General features: G+C 43.9%; 1 protein-coding gene across 2 annotated transcripts in view; it reads left to right on the top strand.

The window, feature by feature from the left end:
* Window positions 1–12,728, top strand: part of LOC126272264 (multiple C2 and transmembrane domain-containing protein) — a 1,046,785-nt gene that overhangs the window by 744,817 nt on the left and 289,240 nt on the right. Inside the window, exon 1 of one of the 2 annotated variants that reach the window (XM_049975001.1) lies at window positions 12,286–12,702. The exons of the other annotated variant lie outside the window; for it this stretch is intronic. Coding sequence (XP_049830958.1) covers window positions 12,364–12,702 — 339 coding nt within the window. The 5' untranslated portion in view covers window positions 12,286–12,363. Of the gene's footprint in view, window positions 1–12,285; window positions 12,703–12,728 lie in introns of those variants that run through there. 2 annotated transcript variants of the gene reach the window in all.

Here is a 12,728-nt window from a genome sequence, read left to right as displayed (position 1 = left end):
CAATGACCGGGTTGCAACCTAAGCTGTGCTTTATTGCAGACCGTCGTCTTTATCGAGAATCTTGTCACAAATTTTCATCTCTATCACATCTTTTATAACGCTTTACAAGAAACCATTTGTTCAGATGGTTCAAATGGCTCTGAGCAGTATGGGACTTAACATCTGAGGTCATCAGTGCCCTAGAACTTAGAACTACTTAAACCTAACCTAAGGATATCACACACATCCACGCCCGAGGCAGGATTCGAACCTGCGACCGTAGCAGTCGCGCGGTTCCAGACTGAAGCGCCTTGAACCGCTCGACCAAAGCGGGCAGCACCATTTGTTCGTTTAATATCATAAGGGAAAGTCAAATGAAAACGAGACAGGTGAAAAAAGTTATTGTTTCAAAAGTAATCGCCGCAAGTCTTAACACATTTATATCAGTGTGAGAAAAGACAGTTAATGTCTTCAAGGGAAAATGCGATTGGCTACGGTACCATGGTTGTACCCAGGCGTGTAGCTCTTCGTTCGAAGCCAATCGTCGGCCATGAATGTCTTTCTTCGTGGTACCAAAAATATGAAAATCGCACTGGGAGCGATCACAACTGCACGGAGAATGTGAAAGGGCTTCCCACCGAAACTTCTGCAGTGTAGTCGAAACCACCTTCGCAACATATGGATGGGCCCACATGTTGTCAATATCGTTTCGACCGTCTGTATTGTCTCGAGTACACTGCAGACGTTTCTCTGGAAAGCCCTTACGCGTCATCCTTGCAGTCCCTATCTCTCCCATGTGATTTCCACATTTTTTGGAGCCCTGAAGAAAGATATTCGTGGCTATCTATTTTCTTAGGACGAAGAAGTGCATGCCTGGGTACAATCATAGGTCCGTAGACAACAGCAAGCACTTTTACGTGAAGGCACTGATAGATTTGTGTCGCAGTGCCGTGTTACTTATGATGATTAATTTCGAAATAATAAACAGTTTACTAACTTTTTTCCATCTGTCTCGTTTTCGTTTGATTGCCCCCTGATGATGTTTCTTCGAATGAAATTCGGTGTTGATTTTCCAGAGCATGTTCTGCAGCTGCTGATTTCTCAGAATAGTGTAGGCAGTAATAGCTGATGTTCTTTACGGCACTGTTCAGCAGTATGCACAGCGTCTCCAACATAAAACTGTCCACACTCGCACAGTATTTCGTATAATCCTAGCTTTCTGAAGCCTTCAGCATCTTTCACCGGTCTTTTGATTTGTTGAATTCTTGCCGGAGGCCCGAACAATGAATCTGTTTTATGCCTCTTTGTGGAGAAAGAATAATGGGCTCCTAAAGAAGCACACATTCGATTCAGTCTTCAGACCTGAGGCAAAAATTGGACAGCTCACGAGAGTCGTAAACGGTGATGTAGGCCGCAGAACGCCAGCAAAATACAAAAGACCGTGCGGATGTGTGCACTGCTGAACTAGGCAGTACAGAACATGAGAGGTGCTTCCGCGAGAGCAGAGAATTCGATGAAAAAAGGACGCCGAATTGCAATCGATGATGCACTATTATTAAACGCTTTCTGGGACAGCGATCAAGACAAAAATTTCTGACAACGCGCTCAATAGAGATGGCAATCTGCAGATAAGCACAGCTTGGGTTGGGACCCTGCCATCGGAATGTTGAACAGGGCGCGGTGATCTTCCAAGCAAAACATAGCATTACAAAAGCTGATTCAGCTGCCCCTATTGATGGATTTTGTACAACCTGCAACGCCTTCAAAAATTATGTGCGAGATTTTCATATCCTCGTGGTCGCAAACTATTAGTCCCACAGAAAAAATGAATAGGACCTCTTTGTAGCAATTTACTGTAGTTAAATTTTGTACTGGGATACGTTTTCGATGGAGGCCACGGTTTTTGAGTTATTCAAGAAAAACGGATCTGAAGGTCACTTTTGTACGTTTTCCTTGAATAATTCTAAAACTACGGCCTCTAGCGAAAATGTATCCCAGTGCAGAATTTAACTACATTAAATTTCCAACAGAAAGGTCTTGTTTATGTTTTCTGTAAGACCAACAAACTTCGCATAGCGAGCGAGGGAACACAAAAAACATGCACGCAGTGTTTGAAGATGTTGCAGGTTGCATAAAATCCATCAGTACTGGCTGCTGGATCACCCTGTCTGGTGCTGGACTGGACGCCAGTGATGTCACAAGCGATAGCAACGCTATATGAATAGCTGATTTCTACTTTTCTGTCTACTTTTCTGTCTATAATGCTTCTGAAAGTAATGAGCCAAACAAACAGAAAGAAAGGTTCATTTCAAGCAAGAAGCCATATGCTTTAATATTTCTGGTATCTCAACTACAGATTTTCCAGCGCTCATTTGCCTTAGGACTCTGTATCTCAACATGAACAAAAATTGACCACTATTGGAATAAGCCCTTCATATAAGGACGGTATCACCAACCACATAGTAGCTAGCACTTGACAATGGCTGAGGAGTTCTCGTTCGAATGCCCATGGGTCTTCAACTACTTTATGTGACTGGAAGCCCAAGAGAACTTTATTAGTATATATCATTGTGAAACAATGCGTTCGTGTATTACTTTTTAATGTTAAGCTAATAAAACAGTTTGTTAAAAAATGGATAAAAATTCAAATGGCTCTAAGCACTATGGGACTCAACATCTGAGGTCATCAGTTCCCTAGACTTAGAACTACTTAAACCTAACTCGTAAACCTCTCGGCCACAAAGGCTAGCAAAAAGTGGATAAGTTCCTCACTACAAACCCAAATTCAAAGATCCATAGTTCTATCCTCAGTCGGTTCTTGGATTTCTCTATGACTGATTTCTACTTTAATCTCTGGAAGTAAACTGTTAATGTGAAAAATGCACGTTGCACCGTAATTCACAGAACACGTTAAACTCTATGTGCTCCAACCCTTGGTTAAGGCCGTCCACTGTGACCGAGCGGTTCTAGGCGCTTCAGTCCGGAACCGCGCTGCTGCTACGGTCACAAGTTCGAAACCAGCCTCGGGCATGCAAGTATGTGATGACCTTAGGTTAGTTAGGTTTAAGTAGTTCTAAGTCTAGGGAACTGATGACTCAAATGTTAAATCCCATAGTGCTTAGAACCATTTGAACATGGGTAAGGCAAGGACATACCGACTGCAAGAGAAAAGTGCATAGTAATGGAATGGAGTTCAAACAAGTCTTCGAACTGATGACAGCCGTACGTTTCTTCTTCAAACTTCTCGTGCAGATTAACGTGTAGCGCGATAGTCTCGTAAACAAAGAAGTGAACCACATCCGAATGGAGTCTGTGACTCGAAAACTACTGCATTTGCCCTTTGCTATACCCTTTAAATCAAATCCTGGGCAGGTTCGCCATCTTCATCTCGTCCAAAACGCTTCAACAGGCCCACCAGCAGCACAGCAGTTTCTGCTTTTACACAGGATTTCGTTCAGTCTTTGTTCTCACGTACTTCTGTGAAGAAGTGAATAGTATCTGTGCACTTAATTGTGTTGTCCAGTGTCGGTAACTTATTGTAAGTGTTCGCATATTTTTCTAGCGTTAGCGTCGTGTGAGCAGAATGTAGTGTTGTGACAACCAAGAAGCAGCATAGCACCAGTCACATGGAAATAGAGGGTAGGTCTGGAATCAAGGCTAGTTCTGTCTACCGTTTTCTTAGCGCAGGGGTAGGGGGGAGGGAGGGGGGAGACGTTCACGTATGAGATGTGGAGGAGGCTTTGCCTGCGGCGGACGATTTGAACGCACTTGTTGCACCTAGCCGCAAGTCGTGACTCATGTGGGCACGAATGACGCCTGTAATCTGGTTCCAGAAAACATCCTCAGCTCCTGCAGGCTTTTCGCAGCTTTGAAGACAGCTGGCTTCGAACACGGGGTAGTAGCAGTGCAACATCGTCCCCAAAACCGATCGCGGTCCTCTGGTTTGGAGCCCAGTGGAAGACTTAAACCGGAGGTTCAAGCGAGTCTGTGTCAATCTTGGATGCCTGCAGTCGATCTACTCTTGGTGCAGTGATTGGTAGCTCACTCTCAACACAAAAATGAGACGTGTTGCATATAAACATGCAGGAATAACTATTATTGTACTATTACATGATTGCAGAACAATCACTGTAAGTACTTAACCCTGGGAGTATGTGTAAAGACGGCTGTTGTGGCGTGCGGTTCTAGGCGCTTCAGTCTGGAACCGCGTGACCGCTACGGTCGCAGGCTCGAATCCTGCCTCGGGTATGGATGTGTGTGATGTCCTTAGGTTAGTTAGGTTTAAGTAGTTCTAAGTTCTAGGGGACTGATGACCACAGAGTCCCATAGTTCCCAGAGCCATTTGAACCATTTTTTGAGCATGTATAAAGAGAGATTTAAAATAAAACATCACACAAAGCTACTCAAAAGTAAGGAAGATGGTGTGTGATGTACGGTTTGTGGGGCGCTCAACTGCACGGTCATCAGAGCCCATACGAAGTCCCAGTTTTCATACAGTCCTATTTTTTTCACAGTCCAGTCTAGCCACTGTCAGGAATGGTGATGACGTTGATGAAATGATGTGGACGACACAAACACCCAGTCCCCAGGCAGAGGAAATACCCCACCCGGCTGGGATTCGAACCCGGGACCCCGTGATACAGAGGCAGCAATTCTAGTCAATAGACCACGAACTGTGAACAAATAAGGCACATGTCACACTGAGATGGATTGTAAGAATCCGCAGGAAATATAGTCAATCCCCGAAGGGGTAATTTACAAAATCCTCATTCGACTAATACTTGAATATTGCTCGTCAGCCTGGGATCCATACCAGATGGGATTGAAAGAGGAAATAGAGAAGATCTAAAGGAGAGCAGCGCGTTTCGTCAGTGATTCATTTATTAAGCACGGAAGAGTCACGGCGATGCTCATCTAATTCCAGTGGCTGGCTCTACAAGAGAAAGCAATGATTACCACAGCGTGATTTAGCGTGAAAACCCCGAGAGCGTTCATATCTAGAAGTCGACCATTATACATTCAAAGAGAAAAAAAGGAATTATCTGCATGGGGCTGAAATCGATAGACGTGATGCACGTGTACAGACAAACAAATAAATACAATTTCAGGTGAAAAAAATGCATGATATATTCAAGAGACAGGGCCTCACAAAATGAGCAAGTCAATAACTCGTTCGTCCACAACCGGCCGTTATCCAAGCAGTTTCTTGACTTGGCATTGATTGATATAGTTGTTGGATGTCCTCCTGGAGGATAACATTGCAAACTCCATCCAGCTGGCGAGTCACATTGTCAAAATCCGAGCTGGTTGGAGAGCCTCGCACGTAATGCTCCACATATGCTCAAGAGTGGAGAGATCTGACGAACTTGCTGGCCAAGGTAGGTTTTGGAAAGCACGAAGACAAGTAGTAGAAAACGTCACCGTGTGCGAATGGGCATTATGTTGCTGAAACGTAAGCCCAGGGTGGCTTGCCATGAAGGGCAACAAAACTGCAGTAGAATACAGCCGGCGTATCGCTGTACTATAAGGATACCGCGGATGACAACTGTTGTGTCGGCCACCGTGGGATTCATCACCGACACAAACAAGGAAGGAGAGAAGTTGCGATGGCCAACGGGAGGAATCCAGAATGATAAACAATGGTTCAAATGGCTTTGAGCACTATGGGACTTAACAAAAATGGCTCTGAGCACTATGCGACTTAACTTCTGAGGTCATCAGTCGCCTCGAACTTAGAACTAATTAAACCTAACTAGCCTAAGGACATCACACATATCCATCCCTGAGGAAGGATTCGAACCTGCAACCGTAGCGGTCGCTCGGCTCCAGACTGCAGCGCCTAGAACAGCACGGCCACTCAGGCCGGCTGGGACTTAACATCTAAGGTCATCAGTCCCCTACAACTTATAACCATTTTAACCAAACTAACTTAAGGACACCACACACAACCATGCCCGAGGCAGGATTCGAACTTGCGACCGTAACGGTCTCGCGGTTCCAGGCTGAAGCACCTAGAACCGCTTGGTCACAACGGTCGGCTCCAGAATCATCTGCACAAATTACTTGAAGATTAATTGAACAGTTTATTTCTAAAAAGAAAAGAAACTTGGCTTCTCATGATTCCTGTGCCTCTTACATAAAAGTACTTTTTGCTATTACTACTCGCAAAATGCAGGCTAAGCATTGGCTTCCTATTACTCAGTACTGATGCTCTCGAAGTCTGCGACCGAACTAGGGCCGACCAGCGATTGGTGACTGGATAAATAAGCGTTGACAGGGGACGCTGGACTCTTGTCTTCATTGGGGGAATGCCTGCTCTTTCCATTGCCACTGGAGTCAGTGCCTTCTTGATGTTTCGCAGCGCTTTGCTGGTTGGTGGGCAGTAGATGCTTTAGGACTGCGCAACAACCAAATGGCACCAGCTATGAAGTGAAATTGGAACCCCAGACCATCACTCCTGGTTGTCGATCCAAATGGCTGCCGACTGTCAGGTTGGTATCCCACCACTGCCCGGGAGGTCCCCAGACACGTTTTCGCCGGTCAGCGGGGCTCAGTTAGAAGTGGGACTCATCCCTGAAGACACTTTTGCTCCAGACAATGACATTCCAGGCCGAATATGTTCGGCCGTGGTTCGCCCATTCCTGCCAACATAGTCGAATAGCGGCATCACTCCTATTCAAATGTCGAGCTTCTGTGACCTCAAATGGTGACATCTATATATATAGTTCACGTGCCCCTCTGCGAGACATAGTTACTGTCCAACTGAGTATTCTGAATGACATTCATAAAAACTCTATGTCCTGGTATCGACATATCCCCTGTTTACCATCCTTGCCAGCTGCACGGTGAAATTTCTTTGCAGCTTCACACATTCATCTATCGGTCTCCGAAGTGACTATTTTGCATTTTCCGTCGATACCTGTATGGATTTTTTTTAGTCTTAGAGTGTATTACTTCCTTCGGCGTACATCTCGCCAAAAGAGCATATAGGTAATATTAGATTCGAGCTGACACAGAGGCTTAACTACAACCGTTATTCCGCAGACCATTTGTGACTGGAACATAAGGAGGTGGGAGTGGGAAAGTGACAGCCGTACACAAGGTACCCTCCGCTACACACCATAAGGTAGCTTTTGGAGCAAACATAAAGATGTGAATGTAGAAACGAGCGTGAATATCGTTAAGAACCAATATTTTCTCATACTTCGTAATTGTGAACTTTTAGTTTTTGTTCTAAGGACATCTGATGAATGTAGGTACTGTCGTAGCTTCGATATTCTGTATAAATACATTATTTCGCCACACATCCGCACAAGCGTATTCAACGGGGCATACAACTTACATGAAAAATAGAGACATTTCTCCCCGCTAATAACAGGACACGCACACATTATTTTCCCTTCACTACCATCATATCGTCTCTGTAGCCCTGGGACCTGGAAGAACCGTCCCTTTATTTTTGTTTGTCTACCTCTTAATGACTGCAAAAATGAAAGAACTGCCCGCTACATTAACGGCAGAGTGTTCCCTAAGCCACCCGCCTGAACACTTGAAGTGTGCGTCTATTTTCCTTAGGTAGATGTGGGGAAAAAATATTGTTTTTAGTATAGAGCGTACCGAAAGGGAGCAATTTTAAAGGAGATCTATGAAAGACATTTTGTTGTCTGTTTAACACCAATAAACTTACATCTAGTAAATCTAGTAAGGTGAGTGATTATATCAAGCTTAACAAACATTCAACACTGGAATTAAAAAATATAAAAACTAATTGCATCAGCTAAAGGAGTGTTTTTAAAATACTACATAATTACTTGTACATCCCTACAAGACAAACCCTCCGTAACTTTACTTAATAATTTTCTCTGACTGTGACAGAAGCAAAACAATATTTTTATGTGCGCTAAGACCTGAAAGACAACAATAAAATGAGGGAAACTGGGGTAACAGCGGCCACGTAACGAAATGTCGATTCTACTATTAAAAATTAAAAGATATTTGTGGCAACTGTTCCTATAAACACTCATGTACTTGTTAATATTTGCAGCCGTTTCTCCATGATTGATACTTCAATAATTTTTATCGTGTATATAAGAAAAAATCTGTCTTTTGAAATGACATGTTTGTTTGTTACTAACCAAACATGGTTCGCCTATAAAGGCGAAGTCTGTAACACAGAGGAAATTGCTTTAATATTCTCTAAATATCTGTATTGATTCTTAGCAACATCTAATTTTTACAAAAAAAAGGTTGTGATTTACCACTTCATATAATTTTTCTATCCTGTTAATGTATACATGTGTAGTTCTGTACGCATTACACGTTTCCAGTTGTTAAATCACATTTATACATTTCACTACACATAAACTATCATGTTGTACACTGTTGTTAGTCTATGGTTGACTGAGGGATCATGGAAGCTTAGTGATGGAGTGGGGTGGCTGGTGGGGCACTTGTGTATGTGGAGGGGGGGGGGGGAGGGCAACAATTAGACATATGATATACAGACTGTGTGGAACATCTCTAAGCGAAAAAAACTCTCAAGAAGTGCTAAATATGATCATTAAAATAGCACAAAACAATGGAAACAACAACAAGACAGTATGCTACACAATAAATGAAAATACAAACACAAGATAGCAATAATAAAAACAATCCAAATGTACCAGTTGCGCACAATGCACATACACTACAAAAAACTTACCACTCATCACAGACACAAAATCGCCCACCTTAGCATACCGCAACCAACCCAAAAACAAAGTTAATAATATCTTCAAAAAATGTGCAATTAACCTACCCTTCAAGACAAACAGCACAGTACAAAAGAACGTGAAAACGATGGCAGAAGATACAATAATTCAGCGATGTATGAATTAAAATGTAATACAATGTAGCAGAAACTCTAAATATATTCGGATAACTGCAAAAAATTCTAATATTAGGTACAAAGGACATAATTACAAGAACAATGAAGAGTGAATGTACAACTTCACATACGAGGAAAAAATACTAAAAGAAATCACCACCACACTGTGATAAAAACAGATGTGGAAATCTTATGCCTTAACAACAAAATAAAGGAAATGCTCGCTCTCAAGAAAAAATATTAAGTACAGAAATGGAAATGAAAACATACTAAGTGACAGAAAGGTGGTACCTGAAGGACAGTACGTATTCCCACTAATTGATAAACTGCCATAAAAAGTAAAAACTATAACTAAATAAACACACTCACACACAGATAGATTAATAGATTAATAGAGAGAGAGAGAGAGAGAGAGAGAGAGAGAGAGAGAGAGAGAGAGAGAGAGAGAATAGCAGTCTTCAATACACCCAATTAAAAACACATGAATATTTCACAGGACACATTATTTATCTTATAGGATGGAAATTATTTTACAAATGTACACGTTAACGAAACATTAGAAATAATTTAACGTAATTTGTTCGCACACAATGTTCTAAATTTTGTGTGTTGATAAGTTACGTCCCGTTATTTTTAAGATCTCGTTAACTTGTACATTCGTAAAATGATTCAAAAAAGCTTATGGAAAAGGAAATAAACCCGCTTAATTTATTAAATGAAAAAGGTAAGTTAATTTTTAACGGATTGTTCTTCTTGTTCAATGAGGTATAGATAGAGTAGTACCTGATTTGCACGTATTGAAATGGTTCATACATACCCAATCTGATGACTTGACTTCCACAGCCGTGCTATGATCATACATCTGACCAGCTATAGATCCAACACATTCTGTTGTACAGCTGTATTTGCTGTGGGCTCAATCTCCTCAATTTTTAAAAAAAGACTTCATGTTCTCCATTGACTGTACATTTATTATAATATGCACGACTGCAGTTTCGACCATTTGGTCATTTTCAAATAGTTAACAGGTGCTGGAAACACAGCACTAGTTGGCAATAAAAAAAATAAAAAAAGGATATCAGGTTCTGTAACTCGTGTCAACCTTTGTCACATCTACCGTCGTAAAATGGCAGACTGGATAAAAAACATAAGTGTTCATTGCTGACATGTGTAGTAAGCACGAGTTTTGTTTCATGTCTTTTTTATCGTATCTGTCACACAGTGATGGTGTGCTTGACAAAGCTGACATGAGCTATAGAGGTTCATGTCCTTTTCATTCTTTCTATTGTTGAGTACTGCTGTGTTTTCAGCTCCTGCTAACCACATGAAAATCACCAAAAGGTCGAAATGGCAATAATGGATACTGTAGTGAGTGTACACTCAATGATAAACAGCGCTTTGCAGTGTCACTACTTAGTTTCAGTATAACTTGAGGAAATTTAGAAGAAGCTACTGTGAAGTATTGCAGTAGCAAACACTGGTTTCAACATACAGGTCAGAAAACAGGTATGCAAAAGGATTGTGAGACAGGCTAGCTTTACTCAACGGACAACTGTAGCACTCAGTGGTAATAACCATAGCTGGCAGGATGATGTTACCACACCATGATACGATTCTTTTTGTGAGCTACATACCTGGATGCAGGGTTAGAGCTACAGATCCATCTAAGAGACATATAAATAGTTGTAGTTTTTGAGGTACATTCATTTGGAGTTCAGCACCACCACCACCAGGATATCAGGTCCACAACAGATGATGAGATGACTGGGCATTACCAGTTGCAGCCATGGGTTCGAGATTGGGACAGGCCAGCTGCCACTTCATTGAGTCTCCTTGTCAGACTTGCTGCCACAGTGCTATTAATCTGCCTGTGCTGTCACCATTCACTCCTGCCAGAGGGCAGCATATTCTGTCCAGGCGCAACAGTCCTCCCTCGACCCCCTGGTGGACACAAGCCACGACTGAGTCATCTGAGTGCAGGCGTCCGCCACTGCAGAATGCAGAGGAAGCAAAAGATGGAGTGCACTGCTGACGTCAGGGTCAGCGGTCGCTCAGCCTGATGCCAGCATTGCAGGGTGCTTGCGTCAGCAACTCCACACCAGTGTGCAAACATGTCCCTGCTAGCCTTCACTGGCCTGGGACACCAGAGAGGGGCGTATCTGCCTCATGTTGCTAATGATGTGATGTGTGTCTGGAGTTAATAAAATATTTCTCTCGGTCGTCAGTGTGTCACTGGCCTCATTGGCCCATCGTCAGCACCATACCAAGTGTAATCTGCACATGACTGAGTGGTGTCAGAAGTGAGAACTTCGAGCCTGTCACCATATCGTTTGGTGACAGCAGACTATTCCTGCAACTGTCACTCGTGGACCGAGAAGATGACACAAGAGTGTAGTTTTGTCGATACATGGTGGGGTGACAGCAATCTTTATGTCTGTTTTTGTTTGGCTGTGAGGTCATGGTAAATCAGTGGGTTTTGTCAGCGGTTGAGTTTTAAGTTTAGCATGTGACAGGTGAACATAGATGTCATATTTGGAGGTGGTATAAATATAAATGTTAGTTTTCACCTGGTCGATGCAGGCAACGTGGATGTCACGATGTGTCTCATTGTCTAGCAGGATAGATGCCGTGAACCATGAGTAAGTTTTAGGAGGAGAAGCAATATTTAGTAATTTTTTCGGTGTGAAGGAGTAGCTATGAGCAGCCTCTCAAGCAAGAATAATTAAGCTATAATAAGGAGTAATACGTTAATGTTACTATCAAGTGTTTTCGAAATTTGGTTTTGTTTTCACCAGAATGAGAAATATGGCTTAGTATTTATGCTTGAAGGCAGTGGGAAGTTTTATGATAGTGGTATGTTTAAGCAATTTTGTTTGTTTGTGTAATTGATAAGCAGTAATAATGTAGTGCCAGTGCCAAAAGGAGCAGAGTTTTCAACACTGAAAGGTGCTACCAGAGACGAGGTATTGAGAATTTTAAGAGACGAAGTAGACAAGGTGCGAAAGGACAGTGAGAATCTGGCTAGAAATTAGAAACCTTTGATGCCGAGGAGAAAGAAATAGCTTGTTGCAAATTTCGGGAGTATAAAAAGAAGTCGCGGCAAGAGCACGATGAATAGATAATTGAAAACATTCGGGAGACGAGTGCAGTCCTAAAGGGCTTTTTCAAAACAAATAAAATGGTTTTGGAGGTGGGGAGGGGCGCAGGGTAATGATCCTCATATCCACTCCACCCCCGCCAGCGATTCAGGGGGGGGGGGGGCAACAACAGTGGCAAACAGTAAGGAGTGTGTGTGACGAGTCTGCGAGCGACAGCGTGCCGACAGCGACACGAGCTCCGACCGGGCCGAAAATCTAGCAAGCAGTTGGTGCGCATGCGCAGACAGAACTGTCGTCACGTGACGCAGGCATCGACTCGGCGAGCGGCGGCCGGGCCAGTGAGCGTGTGACCACCGAGCTGCGAGGACGGGTTGCTGCAAGACATGGCGCAGCGCGCCGTGGCGCGAAGTCCGGCCCGACATGCAGGCGCAGCCGGCTGAGGCGGGGCCGCTGCGGCGCGTCCGCACCAAGCTGGCGCGCCTCGGCGACCGCCTGCACAACCATCCGGGGGGCGGCGGTGGCGGCTGCACCGGGGGCGGCAGCCTGGGCAGCGCCGGGGGCGGCGGCGCCGACTCGGAGGACTGCGATGCCGACGCCGAGAGCGGCGTGCTCTCCGTGTCCGGCGACGAGATGCCGGCGATACCCGGCGCGTGCGGCACGGAATGCGCCACGCCGCCCCCGGGCACCTCCGCCGAGGACTCCACACTGCTCGAGAAGCTGGGCCAGCGCCTCAAGGAGCGCAGCGACCGCGTGCATAGGGTACGAGCAAGCCATGCCCTCGGCTC

Source organism: Schistocerca gregaria, chromosome 5, assembly GCF_023897955.1.
Source record: "Schistocerca gregaria isolate iqSchGreg1 chromosome 5, iqSchGreg1.2, whole genome shotgun sequence".
NCBI lineage: Eukaryota > Metazoa > Arthropoda > Insecta > Orthoptera > Acrididae > Schistocerca > Schistocerca gregaria.
Note: the sequence above shows the minus strand (reverse complement) of the source record. Positions and strands in the feature narration are given on the sequence as shown.